This window comes from Leopardus geoffroyi, chromosome C1, assembly GCF_018350155.1.
Source record: "Leopardus geoffroyi isolate Oge1 chromosome C1, O.geoffroyi_Oge1_pat1.0, whole genome shotgun sequence".
Taxonomy (NCBI): Eukaryota; Metazoa; Chordata; class Mammalia; order Carnivora; family Felidae; genus Leopardus; species Leopardus geoffroyi.
Window position 1 is genome coordinate 127,406,837 of NC_059328.1, and position 26,706 is coordinate 127,433,542.

The 26,706-nt window shown below is 36.8% G+C and overlaps 1 protein-coding gene across 33 annotated transcripts in view; it reads left to right on the plus strand.

The window, feature by feature from the left end:
- The window catches only part of R3HDM1 (R3H domain containing 1), a 206,436-nt gene that overhangs the window by 166,185 nt on the left and 13,545 nt on the right, over positions 1-26,706 (plus strand). For all 33 annotated transcript variants that reach the window (XM_045479635.1, XM_045479651.1, XM_045479652.1 and 30 more), the window contains 2 exons: positions 22,614-22,717; positions 24,978-25,150. In XM_045479635.1, coding sequence (XP_045335591.1) covers positions 22,614-22,717; positions 24,978-25,150 — 277 coding nt within the window. The remainder of the gene's footprint in view (positions 1-22,613; positions 22,718-24,977; positions 25,151-26,706) is intronic.

A 26,706-nucleotide genomic window follows, 5' to 3' on the forward strand; every position in this document is an offset into this window, starting at 1 on the left:
TCAGTTTTTTGTATGGAGAGAAAATTAATTCCATTCCTACAATGTCTTCAAAAGTGGCAAGCTAGTTGGATAATATCTTTAAAATGCCCTCATTTTGATGGATTTTTTCTTCCTGTTTTACCTTTCATTTCTCATTTTTGTCTTGAAACTCAAAAGGAGAATATACTTTTGTTTTTGATCTGTCATCTCAAAGAGCTAGCATACACAGAGAGAAACTTGAAGAGACTATAACCTTTATTTTTCAGAACTTGCTAAAAAATGCTTCACAGTATCTTTATGAAATGATGAAAAAGAAAGCCTACTTTTAAGTCCTTTCCTTTTTCCTCCCCACAGTCTGTTTTTCCCCATTTTTATATCCTACTATTCCGGTGGTATCCTCTTTGTCCTACTTCTGAAACCTGTCTTGGATTCATTTTATTTCTCCTAAACTTCTGATTTTGCATTTTAAGTTTTTCGTTTGCCTCAGCCATCCTTTGACATAATTGTTGATAACAAAGTCTCAGTTTGAACCATATCTTTTCATGAAGTTTTGTTTTTGTTATTAACTAAGAAGTTAACTCCTAGCCTAGAGAAACAAAACGTAATAAGAAAATTATTTGGGGGCCTAAAACATTGCCTTTCCACAACATTCATTTTCTCTTCACTGAATGTAAAATCAAAGCTTTCTACTATTTTTGTAGGCATGTATTTATCAGCAAAATGTATTAGTAAATCAAGTTTCATTGATAGAATGTTAAATGGGAAGGAAAGAAGATGCTATAGCTATTTCATTTTTTGTGAGTTCAAAATGACTCTTAGTAGTAATATTTTGGATTAAAATAATAGTATTTAGTAGGTACTCTTAACGAATGGAGAGGAAAGCTAACCTTTCATGCAAAACCTCTCCATTTTACACATAAGTAAACTGATCATATTTGTGGCTCATCTTCATTCTCTCTCAGTGGGTTTCTGTTGACAAATATCCAAAATATTTCTCCTACATCTGTATTTTGTCTATTTGAAACAGTCTTTTCTCTATCTCTGATTTTGTGTGTGTGTGTGTGTGTGTGTGTGTGTGTGTGTGTGTGTATGAGTGAGATACATAGTCATTGTAGAAAATGTGAAAATATAAAATGCTTCAAAACGTAAAAGTGTGAAAAATCAAGGGTACCTGGATGGCTCAATCGGGTAAGCGTCCAGCTTCGGCTCAGGTCATGATCTCAGAGTTGATGAGTTTGAGCCCCGTGTCGGGCTCTGTGCTGACAGCTCAGAGCCTGGATCCTGCTTCGGATTCTGTGTTTCCCTGTCTCTCTGTCCCTGCCCCGCTCATGTTCTGTGTCTTTCTCTCAAAAATAAATATAAAAAAAAAAATTTTTTTTTAAGTGTGAAAAAGCAGATCAACTACAGTCTCACCACCGAGAGATAATTACTGTTAAATTTTGGTACACTTCTCAAGTCATTTCTCAGTACATACCTAATAGGTAAACTTTGGTAGGAATTATGTGTTTTAAACAGTGTATTTTCTGTAGTTTTAATTGCATTATTCATCAACTTTGGCTTACAAATTAAACCATATAAAAATACATGCTATAAACTTTTTAGTTTCTACCTTATCCATTGCCCTTTGTGCAAACAGTTATTATTCACCAAAATAATCACTGTTTAGACTTTGGTATGAACCTTTCTAACACTTCTACTTCTTTTAAATAGTTATGTGAAAGACTTGTGGTTTAGCAAGAAAGCATCGTTGTTTTTGTTTTCATGTAGAGAGGTTAGGAATGTTTTTATTTGTGTTACTGTGAATTTTTTTGCACATGTGGAATTATTTTCATAAATCTCTTATTCTTCAGCTTGCTTTTTTTCATTAAATATTACTTTTGAATATCTTTCCACAGATTATTTGCATCATTTCTTTTAGGTTAGAATAGAGAGAAGCCACCTTGTAAGAGATCAGGCTAAGGAATTTGTGTTTAATAAGCTGTTGTTTTTAATTAGGGTAGTAAAGTTGCTGAGATATATTTGAATTAAGCTGAAAACACAAGTGGAAGGATCCCCTAATACAAGCAAGCATCAGGTGGCAGGGTCCTTACCTGTGGTGGTCACAGTCAGAAGGGGATACATCTAGGAGGCCTTTTGAAAGAAAATACAAATATTTGGTGATATTATAAGTGAGGATTAACAATTTCAAATATCTTGATGGAAAATGTTTCACTAGCAACAATAGAATGTCAGGGTTGGAGAGTCACCTGGATGGCTCAGTCAGTTGAGTGTCCGACTTCGGCTCAGGTTATGATCTCGCAGTTTGTGAGTTCAAGTCCCACATTGGTCTTGCTGCTGTCAGCCTGTCAGCGCAGAGCCCACTTCAGATTCTCTGTCCCACTCTCTCTTCCCTTCCCTTGCTTGTGATCTCCCAAAAATAATTATATTTTTTTAATTTTTTAAACATTGGGGTTGGAGATTGGTGTAATTATTATTGGGATATCATTTACTTAAAAATACCTACTAGAGGGGTGCCTGGGTGGCTCAGTTGGTTAGGCGACCGACTTCAGCTCAGGTCATCATCTCACAGTTTGTGAGTTCGAGCCCCGCATCAGGCTCTGTGCTGACAGCTCAGAGCCTGGAGCCTGCTTCAGATTCTGTGTCTCCCCCTCTCTCTGCCCCTCCCCTGCTCACACTCTGTGTCTCTCTGTCTCTCAATAATAAATAAACGTTAAAAAAAAAATTTTTTTTTAAATACCTACTAGATCTAGAGTCAACAAAGTTATCAATAACAGGCTAGAGAGGAAATATTTTAGGCTTTAAAGACAAAAATATAAAATTGTTGATACTATTTTAGGTATTTATTTGAGAGAAAATAGATTTCCAAAGAAATTTTGTTGACAATATTCAAAATATAATAATAATTGAGGACATTTTTTATTTAATACAGGCCTACTAATGCAGTGAATAGAATTACTTTAGGTAGGGAGATAACATTTCATTTAATTAAGGGGCTCAAAATGAGTGTTTTCTATCAAACTGACTGCAAATGTTTATCAGTAAAATTCATTCTTGGCTTGCAGGCTATTCAGAAGCAGACACTGAGTCATACTTGACCCAATGGCCATAGTTTGCCAATACTTACACTAGATGATTAATAGCCAGCAGTAGGAAAGACCGATAGGAAACAGTCTGAAATGAAGGCTGACTGCACAGGAAAAGAGGAGTAGAGAAGCCAACATACAAGGAGATTTCAAAGATTAACAGATATTGCTAGGAAAGATGAAAACCATTAGAGGGAGAAGACATTGGATGTAACAAGAAGAGGTCATTTGCAACATTGCAGACAGTATGTAGTAAATTAGAGAACTCTGAGAAGGAAATGACAAGTTTAGATAGTTCATGAAGTCTTGTGTATAAAAGGTCCAGAGTATTTATCCAAAAATAAGTAGTACTTTTTTAAAGGATAGAAAAGAAAGAACTTGTATGAAGGAAAAATTCAGATAAAAAAAGTGTATTTTTTTTTTTTATTTTTTTTTTTAAATTTTTTTTTTTTCAACGTTTATTTATTTTTGGGACAGAGAGAGACAGAGCATGAACGGGGGAGGGGCAGAGAGAGAGGGAGACACAGAATCGGAAACAGGCTCCAGGCTCTGAGCCATCAGCCCAGAGCCCGACGCGGGGCTCGAACTCACGGACCGCGAGATCGTGACCTGGCTGAAGTCGGACGCTTAACCGACTGCGCCACCCAGGCGCCCCAAAAAAGTGTATTTTTTAAACTGTAAGGGAAAAGTAAATCTCTTAATTTTCCCTGCCTACATTTTGAATTGTTAGATTTTCACTGTTTTCTTCCCCGTGTAAATTTTAAGCTTTTCCAAATTGTTTTTAAAAATCCAGTGATGTTCTGCACAGCCCAAGATTTGGAAGGGCTTTCAATTTTATTTGGTATTCCTCCAGGCCATAGGTAACCTAGATAACATGCAGTCCCCTGAGATAGGCCAAGTTTAGGAAGTGGAAAAGGTTTGACTTGGAAATACCCCTTTGGCATATCCCGTGTATTTTATTTTGTGAATAATTTCTGTGGCTTGGAAGTGTGCTGACTTTGTATTTTGCTTACTGGTGTTGCGAGCAGTATGAGGCAAGTTGATGAAAGGATCTTAAAAATCTTCATCCTCATGTCTTCCATTTCTAGCCAAGATGGGTGTTGGGGACTGAATTTATCCTCCTGCCTTAACTTAAAAACCAGAAAAATTGGGGCACCTGGGTGGCTCAGTCAGTTACCCACCCGACTCTTGGTTTGAGCTCAGGTCATGATCTCGCAGTTTATGACTTGGAGCCCTCTGCACTGGCAGTGTGGAGCCTGTTTAGGGGGTTCTCTCTCTCTCTCTCTCCTCTCTCTGCCCCTCCCCGACTCGCTCACTCTCTCTCAAAATAAGTAAATAAACTTAAAATATTTATATATACAAAGCAAGTTTTCTTCAGACAGTGAGGGACAATAAATCCGGAAAGAAGGAAAATAAAATGAGTCTCATCAGTGCCCCAGCTTGCTGCCTTGAGAGAGTTTCCTAGCCACTACTCAAGGAGGGGGGCCCAAGCAGTCTCTCTCTAAATTAAAGAGATGGGAGGTAGGAGTGCAAGGTGGCTAAAGTTTACAGGGCAGAGTGCTGAAGAGAAGAGACTACCAAGAGAAGTCTGTGGAGATCTACAGAGGGACCCTTGGGAGTCTAATAGATTCCTGCCTAGTGCTTGTATGTACAAAATCCATCCAAGGCCAAGAGCAGGCAGGACAATCCCTGGAGCTCACACAAGGATGGGAATAGTTTATATTCCTACCAGCCGGAATGTCAAAACCTTATTATATATGAGACATCGAGTAGAGGATCTAAAAGGACACTGTCTCACTAGTGGGGGAACATTAGCCCTAGATTAAAGGCTGCTCTGGTCATGCCTAAAGAAAAGCAAGACTCAAAAGGATTAAATGATTTCTGAGTAACTTAACTGTGACTCAGGGCAAAGCTCAAAAATACTGTTTAAAAAATAGAAGAATATCCAACACTCAACAAGATTAAAGTTAACAATGCCTGCCATCAAAAAAAAAAATTACCAAGTATGGGAAGAGGTAGGAATCTAAGGCCAATAATGAAGAGAAATATCAGCTAATTGAAACCGATTGCAAAACAATGTCAATATAAAAATCAGAGAGAGAAAAAAATGAATAGAACATCAGTGCTCCTAAAGGGGCCTAATACATATGTAATTGGCATCCTCAAAAGAGAGAAAAGGCTAGAACAAAAATATATTTGAATATGTAATGGCTGAAAATTTTTTTAATCTAATGAAAATTATAAACCCACAGTTTCAAAAGAAAGTTCAGTGATCCCCAAGCAAAAGAAACATGAAAGAAAAAAACTTCTAAAATAAGTGGTAAAGAGAAAATCATAAGAGGAGCCAGAGAAAAAAAGACATTACATAAAAGGAAACAAAGGTAAGAATGGCAGCAGACTTCTTGCTAGAAACCATACAAGCCAGAAGACAGTAACACAACATCTGTATTTGAAGTAGTGAAAGAAAAAAAATCTAGAATTATACCAGTAAATTTATCTTTTAGAAACAAAGCTGAAATGAAGACAATTTCAAATGTACAAAAACTGAATTAATCACCAACTGACCTGCACCACAAGAATTGTTAAAGGAAGTCTTTCAGACAGAAAGAAAATTATGTCTGATGGAAACTGGCCCCTGTACAAAAGAATAAAAATTAAAAGTCAAGCAGTATACTGGCTCAAAAAGTTGAGTATCTTAGAACCATGTAGAGAATATATCAAGAATTCTCAAACCCTGGTTAAAACAAAAACACACCTTGGGAAAGTTTGTTTAAAAAGTTAAACTTAAACCTACTCTGTGACCCAACTATTCCACTTCTAGGTATTTAACCAAGAGAAATGAAAACTGGAACCAACCCAAATGTCCAGCAACAACTGAATGGATAAACAATTTGTGTTACATTCATCAATGGCATATTACTTAGCAATAAAAAGAATGAACTATTGATATATACAACATGGATGAATTTCATAATTATCCTGAGTGGAGAAAAGCCAGACAAAGGTATATACCATATGATTCCCTATATATGAAACTCTGGAAAATGCAGCCTAATCTCTTGCGCGAAAGCATGTCAGTGTTTGCGCAGGGTACAGTTAAGGGGGAGTTAGTTGATGGGGAAGAAAGGAAGGAGGAACTACAAATGGGCAGAATGCAACTTCTGGGGTTAGTGATGGTTTCAGGGTATACATATGTCACAACTCTTCAAATAATACCCATAATGCACAGTTTATTTTCCATCAGTTATATCTCCTTAAAGCTGTAAAAAATGATCTTCGTCTCCTTTGCTAATAGTTTGAGCAAAGACCAGTTTTATTTAAAATGAAGAGAAAAGCTGCAAAACTAACAAACCTTTAAAAACAAGTATTTTTAAGGAAAAATGTATACCACAGGGCATTTAACAGAGGCATAAAAGTCATTTTAAAAAGCTTTTAAAGAGGTAAATGCCTGAAAATAATTCCAACAATATAGGTGCAAAACCTTTGTGCAGAAAAGAAACATGGTGAGAAACTAAACATCTTTGATGTTGAAGATGTGCACACCCTGTGGTTTAGCAGTTTTGCTACCAGGTTGATAACCTTAAAAAAGAAGTCAGTAGTATCCCAGAACCCAAATATGATTCACAAGCTAAGAATGGTTTTTAAATTTTTAAAGGATCATTTTAAAAAACAAGAATAAGCAATGGAGGCCACATATCCCACAGAGCCTAAATATGTATACTAGCTGTTCCTTTACAGAAAAAAATTTCCAGCCTCTACCTTAAAACCTTAACAGTTGTGTATCAGAGACCTGTACATGAATGTTTGTAGCAGCCACCCCCAAATAGAATGGATAAATGTTTTATTGTGTATCCATTCAGAGCACAACTATGCAATAATTTGAGGTGTATGTGGGGCTAAGGTATGGGGACTTCTAAGATATTAAGTGATATTTTGTATCTGTATTCGAATGGTGGTTAATTTTACAATTCTTTGAACTGTGTAACATATTTTTGGACACTCTTATATATATATTTCAAACCCCCTAAAAAGTAAGAAAAGCAGTTGAAGATAGATTTAACTATGGGGGAAGGCTTTAAGAGATAAAAGCCAAATGAATGAGAGGAGAGGAAATCGAGACTACTTTTGAGGAGAATTGCTTTCATAAAAGGGAACATTGAATTGAGATAGTACATGGGAGGGGAAAGGAGGTCAAGAGAGAATGTCTTTTCTTGGTTGGAAAAAGAAGTGTTTGTATATTGAAGGGAAAGACAGTAGAAAGATATGCCTCTGCAGGATGAAGAGGGGGAGTTGTAAGGTCCCCAAGGAGGGGGAGAGCCAGCGTTCAAAGGGAAGTGCGTTAGCCTTAGGTAAGGGTGCAGAGGATTCGCGTATGGTAAATAGAGGAAAAGCAAAGTACATAAGTTAGATTTTTGGTAGAGGGATAGGTGCGGAAATGGATTTATGGAAATTCTTTTCACATAGCTTTTTTTTTTTTCTACTGACTTAGGATTTAAGGTAAGAAGTACATTATCAAAACATAGATGAATATTGGAAAGTTTTTTAATGTAAAGATCCAATACAGTTACATTAAGACAGATTTCAGAAGGAAAGCAGCAAGATGTGGGGAAATGTTACAAGTATGTCTGATAGAAGCTTATTATATAAGATGTTTTTACCGCTTCTATACTAGAGTAAGAACAGTGAGACTCAACAAACAATTCATGGAGATAAATAGTTTACTCATTTCACAGAAACTAATAGTAAATTACCACATGAGAATATGTTTACTCACCAGCAATCTAAGAAATGAGAATTAAAGCAACTTTAACAAAAATGGAAGATAAGACAGTTAAAGTATTCTGCAAAGAGACAGACTTTTCTGGTTGCTAGGCATATGAAAAGCCCACTTTTCTATAAATCAGTCTGATGACATTTAGCAGAACACAAAAATGCTGTACTTTTTTATTCTGTAATTATATCTCTAAAAGTCTACCACATATTTAATCCACTCCCAAAATTAAAATTGCTGCAAAACAAGTTTACAACAGTGCTGTTAATAGGAAAATCTAACCAAAAAGATCCAGAAGAGTATGTGGAGCATAGAGAGCATAGTCAGTGGTATTTTAACGTCATATGCTCACAGGTAGCTACACTTATGGTGAACATAGCATAACATATAGAGAAGGTATATATCTGAAACTAATGTAACATTGTGAAGTATACCTCAGTTTTAAAAGTTTTTTTTTTAAGTCCACAGAAATATTGAATAACCTTTGAATAGTTTTTAATTTTAATTTTTTTTCAATATATGAGATTTATTGTCAAATTGGTTTCCATACAACACCCAGTGCTCATCCCAAAAGGTGCCCTCCTCAATACCCATCACCTACCCTCCTCTCCCTCCCACCCCCCATCAACCCTCAGTTTGTTCTCAGTTTTTTTCAACGTTTATTTTTATTTTTGGGACAGAGGGAGACAGAGCATGAACGGGGGAGGGGCAGAGAGAGAGGGAGACACAGAATCGGAAACAGGCTCCAGGCTCTGAGCCATCAGCCCAGAGCCTGACGCGGGGCTCGAACTCACGGACCGCGAGATCGTGACCTGGCTGAAGTCGGACGCTTAACCGACTGCGCCACCCAGGCGCCCCTGTTCTCAGTTTTTAACAGTCTCTTATGCTTTGGCTCTCTCCCACTCTAACCTCTTTTTTTTTTTTTTTTTTTTTTTCCTTCCCCTCCTCCATGGGTTTCTGTTAAGTTTCTCAGGATCCACATAAGAGTGAAACCATATGGTATCTGTCTTTCTCTGTATGGCTTATTTCACTTAGCATCACACTCTCCAGTTCCATCCACGTTGCTACAAAGGGCCATATTTCATTCTTTCTCATTGCCACGTAGTACTCCATTGTGTATATAAACAACAATTTCTTTATCATCAGTTGATGGACATTGAGGCTCTTTCCACAATTTGGCTATTGTTGAGAGTGCTACTATAAACATTGGGGTACAAGTGCCCCTATGCATCAGTACTCCTGTATCCCTTGGGTAAATTCCTAGCAGTGCTATTGCTGGGTCATAGGGTAGGCAAAGATGAAGTCAAGCTTTCGCTTTTTTTTAATTTTTAAATGTTTATTTTTGAAAGAGAGAGAGAGAGAGAGAGAGAGCATGGGCAGGGGAGGGAGAGAGAGGGAGACACAAAATCCGAAGCAGGCTCCAGGCTCTGAGCTGTCAGCACAGAGCCTGATGCAGGACTCAACCTCACAAGCCATGAGATCATGACCTGAGCCAAAGTCGGACACTTAACCAACTGAGCCACCCAGGTGCCCCAACTTTTGAATAAAATATCACTTTCCTGTATTTATGCTGGGCTAATTAAGTTTGGTTTACATTTATAATGAAATTTGCTTAGTTTGGCACACATGTTAAGTCAGACATTGGGACCAAAGGGTTTCAAAGTGTTCTGTGTTAACCACTTCAGTTTTTTTAATTCCGAAACATTAAATGTGTGATACTCAGGCTATCACAGTCCCCAAATGGATTATGTTGATTAATTACAGCATCTTTGGGGAACACAGCCATGCATACTAAGTAATAAGTTCAGGCAGTTTTCTTAACTACATTGGCAATAAGACATCAGATAGTTTAAAAAGGCAGAAAACCAAATGACTTCCTAGCACACCTTGCCAACTGTTCATAAATTTTCAAAGATAGCATTTTTAGTAGCCCCTAAAAGCTGTACCATATGTGGGGCTTGCTTTTCAAATGAGCTAATTACTGCTTGAGAAGAATACACTTAGTCTTTGTCTCCCATCAAAAAAGTAGTAATATGAAATAAATCATGATGTTTGCAAAATCATAAAGATAAGATGATGACAATAACATTTTTGTTTAGAATTTCCAGGGTTATTTTAAGTCATCAACCTTCTTGTGGGCAACTTCATGTGATACACCTTCTTTGTGAATACCTTTTATATATACACCATTTTTGTTCATTCTGCCATTTCCTTTATCTTATTTGCAACAGTATTATTGAGATAAAATTCACCTACTATACAATTCACCTACTCAAAGTGTACTTTTTAGTATATTCACAAATATGCAACTGTCACCACAATCAATTTTAGAACATTTTCATCTCCTCAGAAAGAAACCCTAAGGTGGAAAAAAAGCAATTTTTATCAACAAATCAATGGATAAACAAAATGTGGGTTGTATAGGATATCACCCTTAAAAGGAGGTAAATTATGACATGCTACATCATGGATGAAATTTTAAAGACCTTATGCTGTATGAAATAAGCCAGTTACAAAGGGACAAGTGTTGTATGATTCCACTTATATGAGGTGCCTAGAGTAGTCATATTCATAGAAACAGAAAGTAGAATGGTGGTTGCCAGGGGCTGGGGAAAGAAAGAGTGGGGAGCTGGTATTTATAGAATACAGTTTGGATTTTGCAAGATGAAAAGAGTTCTGGAGATGGACAGTGGTAATGATTGTACAATAATGTGAATGTACTTAATGGCACTGAACTCTACACTAAAAAATGATTAAAATGGTGAACTGTAAGTCACGTGTATTTTACCAAAATTAAATGTTTTAATGTGAATAGACTGATGAAAATAACAAGGAAAGAAACCATACTCTTTAGCTGTCACCTTCTGACTCCATCACCACCATCATCTCCCAGCCGCTAATTTACTTTCTATCTCTATAGATTTCCCTGTTATAGATATTTCATATGAATGGCATCATAGGTAGTCTTTTGTGACAAGCTGCTTTCACTCAGCGTAATGTTTTTAAGGCTCATCCATGTTAGCATTGTATCAGTAGTTCACTACTTTTACAGCTGAATAATAAGACTCCTGTTCCAGTGTATAGATCTCCCACATTGTGTTATCCATTTGTCAACTGATGGACATTTGGTTGGTTCCACACAGTACTGCTGTAAGCATTAGTTGGTACATTTTGTTAAGTTTATTTAAGTAATCTCTACACCCATCCAGGGGCTCGAACTCACAACCCCAAGATCAAGAGTTGCATGTTCTACCAACTGAGTTGGCCACATGCCCCTAGTTAGTAAGTTTTATGTGAGCATATGTTTCGTTTCTCCTAGGTGTATACCTAGGAATGGAATCACTGGATCATATGGTGACTTTGTTTAATCATTTGAAGAACTGTCAGACTTTTCTAAAGCAGCCACACCATTTTACATTCCCATAAGCATTGTCTGGGTGATTTAATTTCCCTGCATCCTTGCCAACACTTGTTAATTATTTGACTTGTTTATTATAGCCATTCTAGTAATGTCTCATTGTGATTTGGGATTTTGATATCCCTGATGACTAATGATATTGAATATCTTTTCATGTGCTTATTAGCCATTTGTATATCTTCCTTGGAAAATGTCTATTAAGATCCTTTGCCCAATATAATTGTGTTATGTGTCTTTTTATTATTGAATTATAAGAGTTCTTCCTGTATTCTGATACAAGGTCCCTTAATATATCTATGACTTGGAAGTATTTTCTCCCATTTTGTGAGGTGTGTATTCATTTTATTTTTACAGCCCTTTCAAATACAAAAGTTTATTTTGATGAAGTTCAGTTTATTTTATTTTGTTGTTCATGCTTTTGGTGTCATATCAAATAATTCATTACCAACTCCAAGATCTCAAAGATTCATGTCTGGATTTTCTTCTAAAAATTTTATAGCTTTAGCTCTAACGTTTAAATCATTGATCCATTTTTAGTTAATTTTTTTATTACAGTCTTTTTGCACATGGTGAGTAAGTTGCCCCAGTACCATTTGTTGAAAAGACCATTCTCCCATTGAATGGTTTTGACACCCTTATCAACAATCAGATGATCATTGGTGCTTCTGGATGGCTCATTCACTTGAGCTGACTCTTGATTTCAGCTCAGGTTATGAGATCAGGCTCTGTGCTAAGCATAGAGCCTGCTTGGGAATCTCTCTGCTCCCTCCCCCCACTCATGTGCGCACTAAATAAATAATCAAGTGATCGTAGGTGTCTGAGCATATTTCTCAATACTAGTCTATTAATCTATATGTCTGTCCTGTGCCAGTGTTTTGATGGAAGTTTGAAATTGAGATATGTAAGTCCTCCAACTTTGATCTTTTATCAGGATTGTTTTGGCTTCTCTGGGTCTTTTGCAATTTTATATGAATTTTACAGTTTGTCAGCGTTCACAAAGAAGTCAATTAGGATTCTGATGTGAATTGTGTTAAATCTGTAGATTAATTTGGAGTATTGGCATCTTAAGTATGTTGTCTTCCATTCCATGAACATGGGATGTTTTCCAATTATTTAGATATTTTATTTCTTTCAACACTTTCTGTAGTTTTCAGAGTTAATGCTATATTTCTTTTATTAAATTTATACCTAAGTATTTCATCTTTTTTAATGATACTGTAAATAGAATTGTTTTAATTTTATTTAGATATTCATTGGAAATGTATAGAAATACAGTTTATTTTAGTATATGTTGTATTTTGTATATATTTGTATTTTGTATTTATGTTGTATCCTATAGCATTGTTGAACTCATTTTACTAATTATTATACTTCTTTAGTGAATTTTTTAGGATTTTCCATATACAAGATCATGCCATCTTTGATGATTTAGTTTTGCTTCTTTTTCAATCTGGATACCTTTTGTTTTATTTTCTTACCTGATTTCTCTGGCTAGAACCTCAGTACAACATATAGTGAGAGCAGACATCCTTGTTCATGGTTTTAGCAGGAGAGCACCCAGTCTTCCACCTTAAGTATGATGTTAGCTGTGGGTTTTTCATAAATACTCTATATCAAGTTGAGAAAATTCTTTTCTATTCCTAGTCTGTTGAATATTTTTATTATGTAAGAGTATTAGATTTTGTCATATGTTTTCTGCACCTATTGAGATGATCATGTGATTCTTGGTTTTTATTCTGTTGATAGGATATATTACATTAATGGATTTTACTGAGTCTTGGTGTATAATTATTTTCATGGGTTGCTGGGTTCACTCTGCTAGTATATTAAGGACTTTGGCATCTATATTCACAAGAAATACTGGTCTGTTGTTTTCGATACCTTTGTCTGATTTTAGTATTGGGGTAATATTAGCTTCATAGAGTGAGTTGGGAAATAGTCTCTTCTATTTTTTGGAAGATTTTATGAAGAGTTGTTGTTAATTCTTTATATGTTTGAGAGAACTCATTGATGGAGGCTTCTGTGCTGAAGTTTTTGTGTGTGAGGTTTTTTTGATTACTACTTTGGTCTCTTCATTTGTTTTAGGTCTAGTGCAGAATTGGTGGTATAGTGGTGAGCATAGCTGCCTTCCTTTTGTTTTAGGTCTATTTGGGTTATATCTCCTTGAATCCATTTTGGTAGTTCTCTCTTTCTGGGAAGTTGATCTAATCTGTTGGTATACAGTTTTTCATAGTGTTCCTTTATTACCCTTTTGATTCTTGTAGATTCAGTAGTAATCTCCCCTATTTATTTCTGATCCTAATAATTTGAGTTTTCTCTTTCTTATTTTCTTGGTCAATCTAACAAAAAGTTTGTCAGTTTTTGTAGGTCTTTTTAGTGAACCATATTTAGGGTTTGATTTTTTTTCCTGTTTTTCTATTCTGTATTTTATTTATTTACATTGCAATCTTTATTACTTACTTTCTTCCATTTGCTTTAGGTTTGGTTTGCTCTTCCTTTCCCACCCCTGTGTCTTAAGATGGAAATGAAGGTTTCTGATTTGAGAACATTCTTCTTTCTTGAAATAGGCATTTATAGCTCTGAGTTTCCCTCAGGCACTGCTTTAGTTGCCTCTTTTACTATGTTGTGTCTTCATTGTCACGTATCTTATGGTTACCCTTTTGATTTCTTCTTTGACCCATTGATAATTTAGGATTGTGTTGTTTAATTTTCACTTAATTTGTATATGTCCCAAATGTTTTCTTATTGATTTCTAATCTCATTCCATTATGGTTAGAGAACATACTTGTATTATTTCTGTCCTTTTAAATTTACTGAGTAAATTTAAATTTTCATACCCTAGCATATGGTATTCTAAATTTTCATACCCTAGCATATGGTCTGTCCTACAGAATGTTCCATATGCACTTTAAAATTATTGTGTATTCTATTGTTATTTAAAATTTTAATGTTTACTTATTTTTGAGAGACAGAGCGTGAGTGGGGGAGGGGCAGAAAGAGAGGGAGACACAGAATCTGAAGCATGCTCCAGGTTCTGAGCTGTCAGCACAGAGCCCAACAAGGGGCTCGAACCCACAAACCACGGGATCATGACCTAAGCCAAAGTCAGATGCTTAACGACTGAGCCACCTAGGCACCTTTCTATTACTATTGAATTGAGGGTTCTATAGATGTCTTTTAGGGCTGGTTAGTTTATAGTGTGGTCAAAGTCTTCTATTTTCTTGTTAATCTTCTTTGTTATCATTTTATCCATTATTGAAAGTGGATGTTACAGTCTTTACCTGTTACTATGGAGTGTCTATTTCTCCCTTCATTTCTATCAGTGTTTGTTTCATATATTTTGTGCTTCTTTATTAGGGGCTGATATGTTTATAACTTATATTTTCCTGACTTGCACTTTTTCATTATGAAATACTTTATCTCTCAAAACATTTTTTATTAATGCAAAGTCACTTTAGCTTTCTCATGGTCACTGTTTGCATGATGTATCTTTTCCCATCCTTTTATTCCTGTATGTCTCCTATAGACAGTGTATATTTGAATCAGCTTTTTAGTCTTCTGACACTCTGTCTTTTGATTGAATTGTGTAATCTGTTCACATGTAATGTTACTGATATAGTTGGCTTATGTCTACCATTTTGTGCTTTTTTCTTTCTTATGTGTTTTTCTATTTTATTTTCTTTATTTCTGCTCTTTCTGCTTTTTTTTTTTTTTTTAATTTTTTTTAAACGTTTATTCATTTTTGAGAGACAGAGTATGAGTGGGGAAGGGGCAGAGAGAGAGGGAGACCCAGAATCCGAAGCAAGCTCCAGGCTCTGAGCTGTCAGCACAGAGCTCGACGCAAGGCTCGAACCCATGAACTGCGAGATCATGACCTGAGCAGAAGTCGGATGCTCAACCGACTGAGCCACGCAGGCGCCCCTGCTCTTTCTGCTTTCTGTTACATTAAGTGAATATTTCCTATGTGGCATTTTAATTTCTTCAGTGTTTTTTACTTTTTTTGAGTATTTTTAGTCAGTTTTATAGGATTTACCATACACATCTTGATGAATCCAAATGTACTTCTTACTTACAGTAGCTTAATTGTAGCATCATATAGAAAAAAGTACCTGTTATAATTAGTACCTTACCATCTATAGGCAGTACAGCTTTGCTCCCACCTATTTCCTTTGTGCTATTTTTGGCAAATATATTACATTTATATATGCTATGGGCCAAACATTACATTATATATATATTGTTTTATATAGTTGATTTTTAAATCAATTAGAAGAAAGGAGGTCAAGCATGCTACTCTTGGTTTCGGGATTGTAAGTTTGAGCCCCACATTGGTTGTAAGAGATTACTTAAAAATAGAATCTTTTTTAAAAAATAAGAAATTATGCTATTCTAGCATCCCATCTTTTGAAATTATACTTAAAGATTTTATGAAGCTATTTGGAGAACAGAATGCATGTTCTTTAGTTATCCCATAGGTGTATCAGCATCATCCTCGGTGTCAATGGCAACATTATGGTGTCAGTCTAGGAGCAGACTTAATAAGTAGCTAAATTACTACCAGAAAGAGCAGCTTACAGTCAATATCATAAAGCTAAAATTATTGTTTGGCAGATGTTTTCTGCCACTTCACTGAGCTTCTAAAGTGATGTATCCAACAGGTCCGGTAACACAGCTGCTTAATTGATAGCTAGTTCATCCTAGTGGGTCAGTCAAAATATCGTCCTTCTCAAAACCAGTCATTCTCCCAAGAGCACCAGAGATATATTTATGGTTGATTGTGTTTGATAATAGCTGCCCTTACAGTGCTCAAGCCAGAGGCATCTTTTATCTGAAATATGATAGTGGATTTTGGCTCTCCTACCAGTACTTGGAAAATTCAAAGTTCATATTTGAGGAAAATGTTAGCCCTTAACTGCAGGCACATTTGCAGCTTACCTGTTTATCTAATGGGAAATAATCCTCTCTTAAGGCCAGTTTTTCACCCAAGGCTCTCAGTTTCCAAGTAAAATATGAACTGTATCTCATATCAAGACTGGATTCTTCTATAATTAACTACATGCTTTAAATTCATCATAGAATATAGTTATGATATGTGTGTAATCCAGTACCTTCCAGAGGCTTAAATGCTTCCTTCTTTTATCAGCCTGATAGAGTTGTATGGTCCTCTGGGATCCCATTTTGTCTTAGCTACCAGGAAGCACAAAGCTAGATTCAGTGCTCAGTGAAAGCCACAATTTTATCTCAGGTGGCATTATCCCATCTTTGTTTTGTCTTTTAAGTATTTTCTTTATTTCTTAGTCTATTGAGTTTTTAGAAATATTTTACATTTGGGAATAGGTGAGCTATAAACGAGTATTTGTATAAATATGAACATTTAACCAGAAAGCTAAGGAAAATTGGCCATTTGTATTTAAGGAAAAACCTAAAATATTATACAGTAAGTATTTTTATTTTACATTTATTTTTATTAATTGAGCATATAGTTTGGTCAGATTCTAATTAGTTGAGAGTTTTATTTATATTGTCCTAAATAGGTAGTATCATCACAAAAGTATGTAAGCTAGAAATCACCTTGACTTGCAGAAAGGTTGTAAGGCAGAAAGCTAATAGTTTCTTCTAGAGACAACAAGTTCAGCTGAGTAGCTGACCCTCAAATGAATTGAAGGTTTGTGTTGCACAGGATCAGTATAACTACCTCCAGATGGCTGTGCTCTGACATCTGCTGAGGAGTTCTGAAGGAGATTCAGATCATTCATTGAAATTAAATCCCAAAAACAACATTTAAAAGTCAAACTTTTCAGGCAGTTTTCATAGGATATTTTTAGTGTTTATTTTTTATACTTGCAAAATGTACTCATATTCATGCCTTTTTGGAAAATACCAAATAATATAAATTGTCAAGAATCAGCTATATTCCCACAACCCTAAGCTGTCCATTGTTGTCATGTTCATGTTTTCCTCTCAGTCTCTTTTTTCTTTTTCTTTTCCTATATTTTGAAAAGAACATTTAGGTCGTATTCATTTGTTTTGGTGTATTGAACCATTTAGTGAGCATTTTGAATTTCTTTTCTTGGCATAGAGTCCTTAGAGAGGAATTAATAGGTCAAAAGATCTATCTTTTCTTACGAACCTTAGTACATTTTGACAAAATCTTCCTTTGATTTACAATCCTTGTAGGTACTAACTTGTTTTTGTTGTTTTCGTGTTTCATAAGAAGAGACCTATCTCATTTTAATTTGGTTCTTTGATCGTTAGTAAAATGTACATTTTTTACATTTCACTGTATTTTGAATTATTTGGCCAAGTCTTTCATCATAGTTTGGTAAGGTAAGTATTAATCACACATTTATTAATGAGAGAGCTGAAGTTCAAAGACATACTACAAGTAAATGGAATTTGAACTCAAACTCATCCTGCCTTCTGACACCCAAATCCATGGTTCTTTTCACTGTATCAAGTATTAAATGTTAAAAGCCATTAAATAGATAGCAGTGTGAGGCACCTGGGTGGCTCAGTCAGTTGAGTGTCCGTCTGACTCTTGATTTTGTCTCAGGTCGTGATCCCAGGGTCGTGGGATTGAGTGCCTCAGGCAGGCTGTACACTGAGCATGGAGCCTGCTTAAGATTCTCTCTCTCCCTTTCTCCCTCTGCACCTCCCCCACTCATGCACATGCTCGCTCTCTCTCTCTCTCTCTCTCTCTCTCTCTTTCAAATAAAAAAAATAAGGTGCGCCTGGGTGGCTCAGTCGGTTAAACGTCCGACTTCGGCTCAGGTCATGATCTCACAGTCCGTAAGTTTGAGCCCCGCGTCGGGCTCTGTGCTGACAGCTCAGAGCCTGGAGCCTGCTTCAGATTCTGTGTCTCCCTCTCTCTCTGACCCTCCCCTGTTCATGCTCTGTCTCTCTCTGTCTCAAAAATAAATAAACGTTAAAAAAAAAAAATTTTTTTTTTTTTAAATAAAAAGATAAAGGGGTTCCTGGGTGGTCAGTAGGTTAAGCGTCTGACTTCGGCTCAGGTCATGATCTCACAGTTTGTGAGTTGGAGCCCTGCATTGGACTCTGTGCTGGCAGCTCGGAGCCTGAAGCCGGCTTCGGATTCTGTGTCTCCCTCTGTGTCTGCTCTTCTTGTGCTCATGCTCTGTCTCTCTCTCCTTCAAAAATAAACATTAAAGGGCGCCTGGGTGGCGCAGTCGGTTAAGCGTCCAACTTCAGCCAGGTCACGATCTTGCAGTCCGTGAGTTTGAGCCCCGCGTCAGGCTCTGGGCTGATGGCTCAGAGCCTGGAGCCTGTTTCCGATTCTGTGTCCCCTCTCTCTCTCTGCCCCTCCCCCGTTCATGCTCTGTCTCTCTCTGTCCCAAAAATAAATAAACGTTAAAAAAATAATAATAAAGTTAAAAAAAAAATAAAAAAATAAACATTAAAAAAAAAGTTTTTTAAGATAGTAATGTAACATCACTTGAATTTTCACGAATATGTAGTGAGTATATCTTAATAACAAGTATTAGTTTCCACTCACAGTGTATCAAATAGATTACCATGATCTAATCAAAAGCATCAGGGGTAACCCCTTAAAGGGCCATTTTCACCAATTTATAAAGGGTTTTATGACATTCTTAAAAATTCTTCACACTTTGGTAGACTACAGTAGGTTTTGGGTTTTAAAATATATATGATGTGTTTATCATTTTTTCCATCAAAGCTTTGACTCCAAACTATAGTAAGAATGCAAAAACAAATGACTAGAAGAAAGAGGAATTTTTACCTCTTTCCATAGAGGTCTTACCTCAGTGGAATAACCATAGAACATTGTAGGAATAAGATGAACATTATAGAAAACCCACAAAAAAGAAACTTTTTGGATCCTTGTGTCATTTATCAGTCTCCACTGATCCTGTAGAGCCAGTTTTGCAGCCGTTTGACTTGACTGTACCATAAAGTGGGAAGGGGCAGCTCCTTAAAAGTACAGCAAAGCAGTTGCTATAAGTGGTAAGGCCAGTTTTCATTGCAGTGAACTCTAGTACCTTTGAAAGTTGATGTTATGTTTTAATTTACATTCATGGTGTTCAGGAAGTTTGGGACCAGATGGATTCATGGGATTGATGCTTTATTTTCCTATTCAGTGGTAGAGTATGAAGTTCTGTAAGGACTAGACCTCATGTTTTACTTTGTCTTCCAAAGGAGAAATTTTTTGAAGTTGCTACAAAATGACTTTTCCTTTTTGATTATGTATCAATATTTATATGTTTTAATGTTTTTTTTTTTATTTTTGAGAGAGAGAGAAAGCACGAGCACGAGTGGGAGAGGGGCAGAGAGAGAGGGAGACATAGAATCTGAAGCAAGCTCCAGGCTCTGACCCGTCAGCACAGAGCCCAGTGCGGGGCTCAAACCCACAAATGGTTAAAATCATGACCTGAGCCGAAGTCGGACGCTTAACCAGACTGAGCCACCCCAGAGCCCCATAAATATTTGTTTGTATTTTTTTTTTCAAGAGGATGAAGAGAAGGTGGCGTCCCTTCCTTTTTTTTTTTTTTTTTTTTTTTTAATGTTTATTTATTTTTGAGAGAGAGAGAGAGAGAGAGAGAGAGAGAGACAGAATCTGAAGCAGCCTCCAGGCTCTGAGCTGTGAGCACAAAGCCTGATCTGGGGCTCGAGCTCAGGAGCCGCGAGGTCATGCCCTGAGCCAGAGTCGGACACCTAACCGACTGAGCCACCCAGGCGCCCCAATATTTGTTTGTATTTTTTTTAATGTTTATTTTTGAGACAGAGAGAGATAAAGTGTGAGCGAGGGAGGGGCAGAAAGAGAGGGAGACACAGAATCCGAAGCAGGCTCCAGGCTCTGAGCTGTCAGCACAGAGCCTGACTCGGGGCTTGAACTAATGAACCATGAGATCATGACCTTAGCGGAAGTTGGATGCTTAACCATCTAAGCCACCCAGGCGCCCCTGTTTGTATTTTTAATGTGAGAATGGTGTTTAAAAAGCTGACTCCCCTTTTTTTCTTTTTTTTTTTTAACGTGTTCTAGTTCTGCCTTTGTAGAAGACAAATTAGATGGTAATTGAAAATAGAGCATTTAAGAAATTTAAGAAAGCTACTCATTGCCCAGTCTTTGTCCCTTAAAGTATCTTCATGTCTTTTGGGGGAGATTAGTCTTGGAACTCATTTTTATAATTCATTTACCTAAGGACCCACTATAGTGGCACTATAGTGCCCACAGAATGGCAATCTGTGGTTTGGTAGTATGGGATGTATTGCTCGTCTCCATGACTTGAATATTCTCATCCCTGTTCTGGGTGGCTTCTTGTCATTCATGTGCCTCAGAACTTGGGTAAGCCATTAGAAGGTGCTTAGTGAACAAGATCAGGGTGAAGGATACTGCAAAGCCCAAGAGAATATTTATCCCAATTAGAACAGAATATAAAAAATCTTTCCACCTTTTGGTGAAACTTTCTATTCTCCCAGTAGCAGCATGTTTACAAACCATGTCTTAAGCTATGTTACTTCCACAGCTTAGCTAATACTCATATAATGCATCCCAATCATAGTTAACATCAGTTTCAGGAAGTACTGTTTTTACATTTTGTCATATGGTCCAGAATCACCTTTTGTGAAATCCTCTCTTTATATCCCTTTCTTTTTCCCTTTTTGTGAACCACAATGAGTTACTGCCACTAAAAAAAAAAAAAAAAAAAAAAAAAAAAAAAACTTTTATGAAATTTTAGTAATTGGAGAATTAGAGAATCATTTTTAACTTTTTCTTACAGAAAATTTTAAATGCATATAAATATAAACTAAAGTGCACTGAACCCCATGTACCCATAACTTCTATAGTACTCACCTGTTTTCATCTAAAGCTCTACTTCCTCTTTTTCCCTTATGATTTTGAAGTAAATTCAGGTATTACACCATTTCATTCATGATTATTTCAGTATAGGAATCCCTAAAAGATTTTTTTTTTTTTTTAACCCACAGAACTACAATACGGATTCACATTAAAAATCTTAATAGTTAAGAAGGTGCTTCAGCAGCTCAGTCAGTTAAGTGTCTGACTCTTGATTTCGGCTCAGGTCATGATCTCATGGTTCGTGAGGTCAAGCCCCACATGGAGCCTGCTTGAGATTCTCCCTCTTTCTCTGCCCCTCCCCTGCTCGCTCACTCACTCACTTTCTCTTTCTCTCTCTCTCTCTCTCTCAAATAAGTAAAGTTTTAAAAATTTTTTTTTGATTTTTAATAGTTAACTTCTTAATTGTATCAAATATCTAGTTGGTAATTATAATTCTAACTACCCTACAAATATTGCTTATGTTTTTACACATTTGTCTTTCTGAATGTCCCATAGTCTGGATTTTACTGATTGTGTCATCATGGTGTTTAACACGTCTCCCTATAGTCTTTATAATTCAGTAGTTGGATCTAACATATTTTTAATGCAAAAAATTGTTAAAGCTAGATTAAGAAATTATACTCTCTAAGGAAAGTTTATTGAGTGATTTAAAAAGCCTGGTAACTAATAGGGTTTTATATATAAATTAAGATTCTGATTACGTGGGGGGCACCTAATTGGCTCAGTCAGTGTGCAAACTCAGAGCATACAACTCTTGATATCGAGTCATGAATTTGAGCCCCACACTGAGTGTAGAGATTACTTTAAAAAAAAAAAAGATTCTGATTACTTGAGAATTCTCAGAAAGAATTAATAGTATCACTTTACAATTTGAAATTATTTTCCTGAAAGAATTTGCCAAACAGAAAACTTATTTAAAGACATTTTGTGACAAATCCCATATTAGTTTGAGTCTCAAAAATTAACTTGAGAATTGCAGCAATAACTGAATAGTTTTATATCAACAGCCTCTATTTTTAATCAGTATTTATGTTAGAATATGTCAGAATTACTCTTTACTATTTCCTTTATTCTTAGTACATATTTTGAGCAATAAAACATTTTTTTCTGAGTCTCATAATTGTCAAACTGCATATTCTCTTTTCTAAAATACAGCTTAGGGAGATCCAAATAAATTACTTTTTCATTTTGTAAAAGTTATTTTTCTTCTTTTTTAAATAATTATTTGAACAAAAAAATCATATTTAGAATAAGTTGTAAAAGAATAAGAGCATTGAAATTTGGAGTGGTTTTAAAAAAAATCAGTATTATTGTCATAAACATAAAGAGATTTTTGTATCCAAAAAGTACTTGTTTATGATTCATAGAGAATAGAAGTAGATTACACTTTTACCCCTAACCAATTTGAGGGGAAAAAAAAAAAACTTAAATAAATGTATAGGATTGTTTCATTCAAAGAATCTTTACAACCATCTCCATCTCACTGTGCTGTGTTTTTGTGTTTGTTCAATTTTTCCCCCGTAGTTCATCAGTAGGTTACTTGCAACATCCAGGATCAGAACAAGTACAGTTTCCTCGAACTACTTCACCATGCAATTCCCAGCAGCTTCAAAGCCACCAGTGTGCAGGTATGAATATAATTGAAAGAAAAGGTAATGATTTGTCCATCTGAGAAATAATTAAATTAAGTTCCTGAGGCACTTCTGGAACAGGATTTCCAACTTCTGTGCTGTGATGTACCCAAAATATTAGGATGCCATGCAAACTCAGAGTTAATGGTTTCCATCCGCTTCTTCCTTTTCTAGTGTTACTACTACAACATTGCTGGCCTGTTTGTCTTCTTCAGATTCTCCTTCCTTCCCTGCCTCATAAATATTGGTGTTCTCTGGAATTGTCTCCTTACTCTTGATACTCTTCCTAGGTGATTCACCCATCTCCTAGGGTTCAACAACTGCTTTTTTGCCAGCAACTCCCACATCTTATTTTGGCTGAGAAGAGGCCATATAGCCAACTGCCTACTGGACATCCCTATCCTGTTGTATCAAAGGCACTTTAGATTTACTAGTTCTCCCTCTTCCTGAATTCCTTATCTCACCTTCTCTCTAGGGACCAGATTAGTTTTCAAAGTCGTAATCAACTCTCTTCTATGCCCTCTTTTCACATTCATGCTGTTACCATTTCCTCAAATCTCCTACCGTCTTTCCGTCCTTCTTTCCTTCCCCACTGCTGCCATTCTCGATCAGTTCTTTTCACATCTTATTTGCAACAATCTCTTCAGTGTGTTGCTGATTTCATGTTTCCCCCACACCCAACTTACCTCCTCCCCAACACATAGCAACACACATGCACACTCACACATACACACACTGTTCAAGAAATATTTTCCTGCAGGGCGCCTGGGTGGCTCAGTCGGTTAAGCGGCCAACTTAGGCTCAGGTCATGATCTCACGGTCCGTGAGTTCGAGCCCCACGTCGAGCTCTGTGCTGACAGCTCAGAGCCTGGAGCCTGTTTCAGATTCTGTGTCTCCCTCTCTCTGACCCTCCCCCGTTCATGCTCTGTCTTTCTCTGTCTCAAAAATAAATAAACATTTAAAAAAAAATTTTTTTTTAAAAAAGAAATATTTTCCTGAAACAAAACGTCCCTTTATGTCATTCCTCTGAATCAGAAATGTGCATGGATGGATTCTCCATCTAAACTCCCTACCAAGTAAGCCTCCTATTTATACTTACATGTTCAGGTCATACAAAACTATGCTTCCAGAATGCACCATACTATTTCATGGCAAAGATATTTTTTTATCAGTTCCTCCCTTTGCTTGGAATGCCCGTCTACTGTCTGTTTGCGAGAATCCTGCTTGTCCTTAAAGTTTGACTCAAAAATCACATCTTCTACAAAGTCTTGTCTAGTACTCACAACACGGTTTGTTGCTTTTTTCTGCTTCTATAGTGTCTTAAACTATCCTTTGTCATGACACCATCTTTTATTATAATGATTTCTTAACATATGTAATCTCTGAGAAAGAGAGAAAACCATAAATGGTTATCAAATAAATAATAGTGTGCATCCAAGATGGTTGCTGTGGTTGAGGAGAACTTGGAGGTGTCCCTAAGCAGTCAGCCCTCTCTAGTTTGCTTAGCCAGTCAGGTTGGTTCTCTTTCTGGGGAACTGGAAACTACCATTTTGGTTACTGCAGTGCAAGTTGTGGCCCTGGGGGCATAAGAATCCTGCCCCCCTTACCTTACGCTGAATGGGTGCATGCCTAATACTAGCTGTGCTGCAGACTAGTACACGAGAGAAATAAGTCAAACAAAGAGACATACAGTAATCTGCTTATCTCTACTGTATAATTAACTGTTCATACATACATGTGATCATCACGGCTTTTTAAAGTTAGCCAAGGAGGTCTTCCTAGCTGCCTTTTTCAGATAAGAACATATAATAAAAGAGTTAAGTAACTTCCCCAGAGTCAAGCATTTCAGAGTACAAAAATTGGGCTTTCTGATTCCCACATGGCAAACTTTTTCTTTTCTGCGTATTTAAAGTAATGCCAGTTTTAAAATTAATCCATTTTAGCAATCAGTCACTTTTATAGATATCTCATTTATGCTATACTCTACTAGGTTCTGTAGTAGGTAATTGGACTTTCCTAAGTGTGGACCTGTTATTTTTAGAATAACTAAGATGTTTAGGCCTACAGAATCCCATTTTAATGCCTTTTTAAACACACAACACTTGTGGCATGAAGTTCCAGGGCTTAAATATGACTTGTATATATGATAATAAAGTTTTGCTCAGAAATGTAAAATTATTGGCATTTTCTTAGTGTTTAAAGCTACCAGCTAGTTGGTACAGTCTACTGATTGCAGTGTCCCAACTCTGATTTCCAGCTGTGCCACCTCCGCCCCCTGGTGGAGGAATGGTGATGATGCAGCTCAATGTACCAAACAATCCACAATCTCGGGCCCACTCACCCCCACAGTGGAAACAAAACAAATATTACTGTGATCACCAGAGAGGACAGAAGTGTGTGGAATTTAGCAATGTAGACAATATTGTTCAGGTAAGGTACTTCTTTTGTTTATTATAATTTTAAAACTTTCAACATTTGGGGCACCTGGGTGACTCAGTCATTTAAGTGTCTGACTCTTGGTTTCGACTCAGGTCCTTGTCTTAACGTTTGTGGGTTCGAGCCTTGCGTCAGACTCTGCACGGCTTGGAGTCTCTCTCTCTGCCCATTCACTGCTCACCTACGTGCGTGCACACACTCTCAAATAAACTAAAAAAAAAAAAAAAAAAGCATTTGGGGTGCCTGGGTGGCTCAATCAGTTGAGCGTCAGACTTCAGCTCAGCTCATGATCTTATAGTTCATGAGTTTGAGCCCCCCATTAGGCTCTCTACTGTCAGCACAGAGCCTGCTTTGGATCCTCTGCCCTCCTCTTTCTGTGCCCCTTCCCCATTTGTGCTCTTTCAAAAATAAGTAAACATTAACAAAACATAAAATAAAAATCTTTAAACAATTTAGTCACATAAGATTGACCTTACAAGGCTTTGCTTTGAATTTGACATCTTCTCAAATGGGTAAAGAAGTTTGAACATTCTGTGTAGCCACACTGTTGCTTTCAATATGGAAATACTATTTTTCAACTTCTGCATATTTAAAATGTTTTAATTTTAAAAATCAGAAGATATACTAGATATAAAATTTGGTAAAGAAAGTTAAGTCCTTTTCCTACCTTTTCCATTGAACTGTTAGTGTAATCAGAAGGTAGATGCAGAACGCTCTAATTTTTTTTTTAATTTTTTTAATGTTTATGTTTGAGAGAGAGAGACAGACAGACAGTGTGAGCAGGGGAGGGGCAGAGAGAGAGAGACACACACAAAATCTGAAGCAAGCTCCAGGCTCTGAGCTGTCAGCACAGAGCCCGGTACGGGGCTCAAACCCACAAACTGTGAGATCATTACCTGAGCTGAAGTCGGACACTCAACCAACTGAACCACCCAGGCACCCCAGAACACTCTTTATTGTAGAAGAAATTCAGTTAATGTAAAAGCAATAGAATTTAAAAATCACCATTTTGAAATCTCACTGAAATAATGGATCATAAAGAAAATCATCAGCAAATGTCAAGAACATTATGAAAAGCTTTATGGGAGAATTTAAAATGGGTAGATTAGGGACACCTGGGTGGCTCAGTCAGTTAATCATCTGGCTCTTGATTTCTGCTCAGGTCATGATCTTAATGTTTGTGAAATGGAGTCCCTGGTCAGGCTCTGTGCTGACAGGGAAGCTTTTCTCTCTTTCTCTCTGCCCCTCTCCCATGTGCACACACCCTCTCTCTCAGACTCTACAGAATTCTCTCTCTCCCTCTCTCTCTGCCACTTCCCATGTGCATGCTCTCTCATGCTCTCTCTCTCTCTCTCAAAATAAACATTAAAAAAAATTTTAGGGGCGCCTGGGTGGCGCAGTCGGTTAAGCGTCCGACTTCAGCCAGGTCACGATCTCGCGGTCCGGGAGTTCGAGCCCCGCGTCGGGCTCTGGGCTGATGGCTCAGAGCCTGGAGCCTGTTTCCGATTCTGTGTCTCCCTCTCTCTCTGCCCCTCCCCCGTTCATGCTCT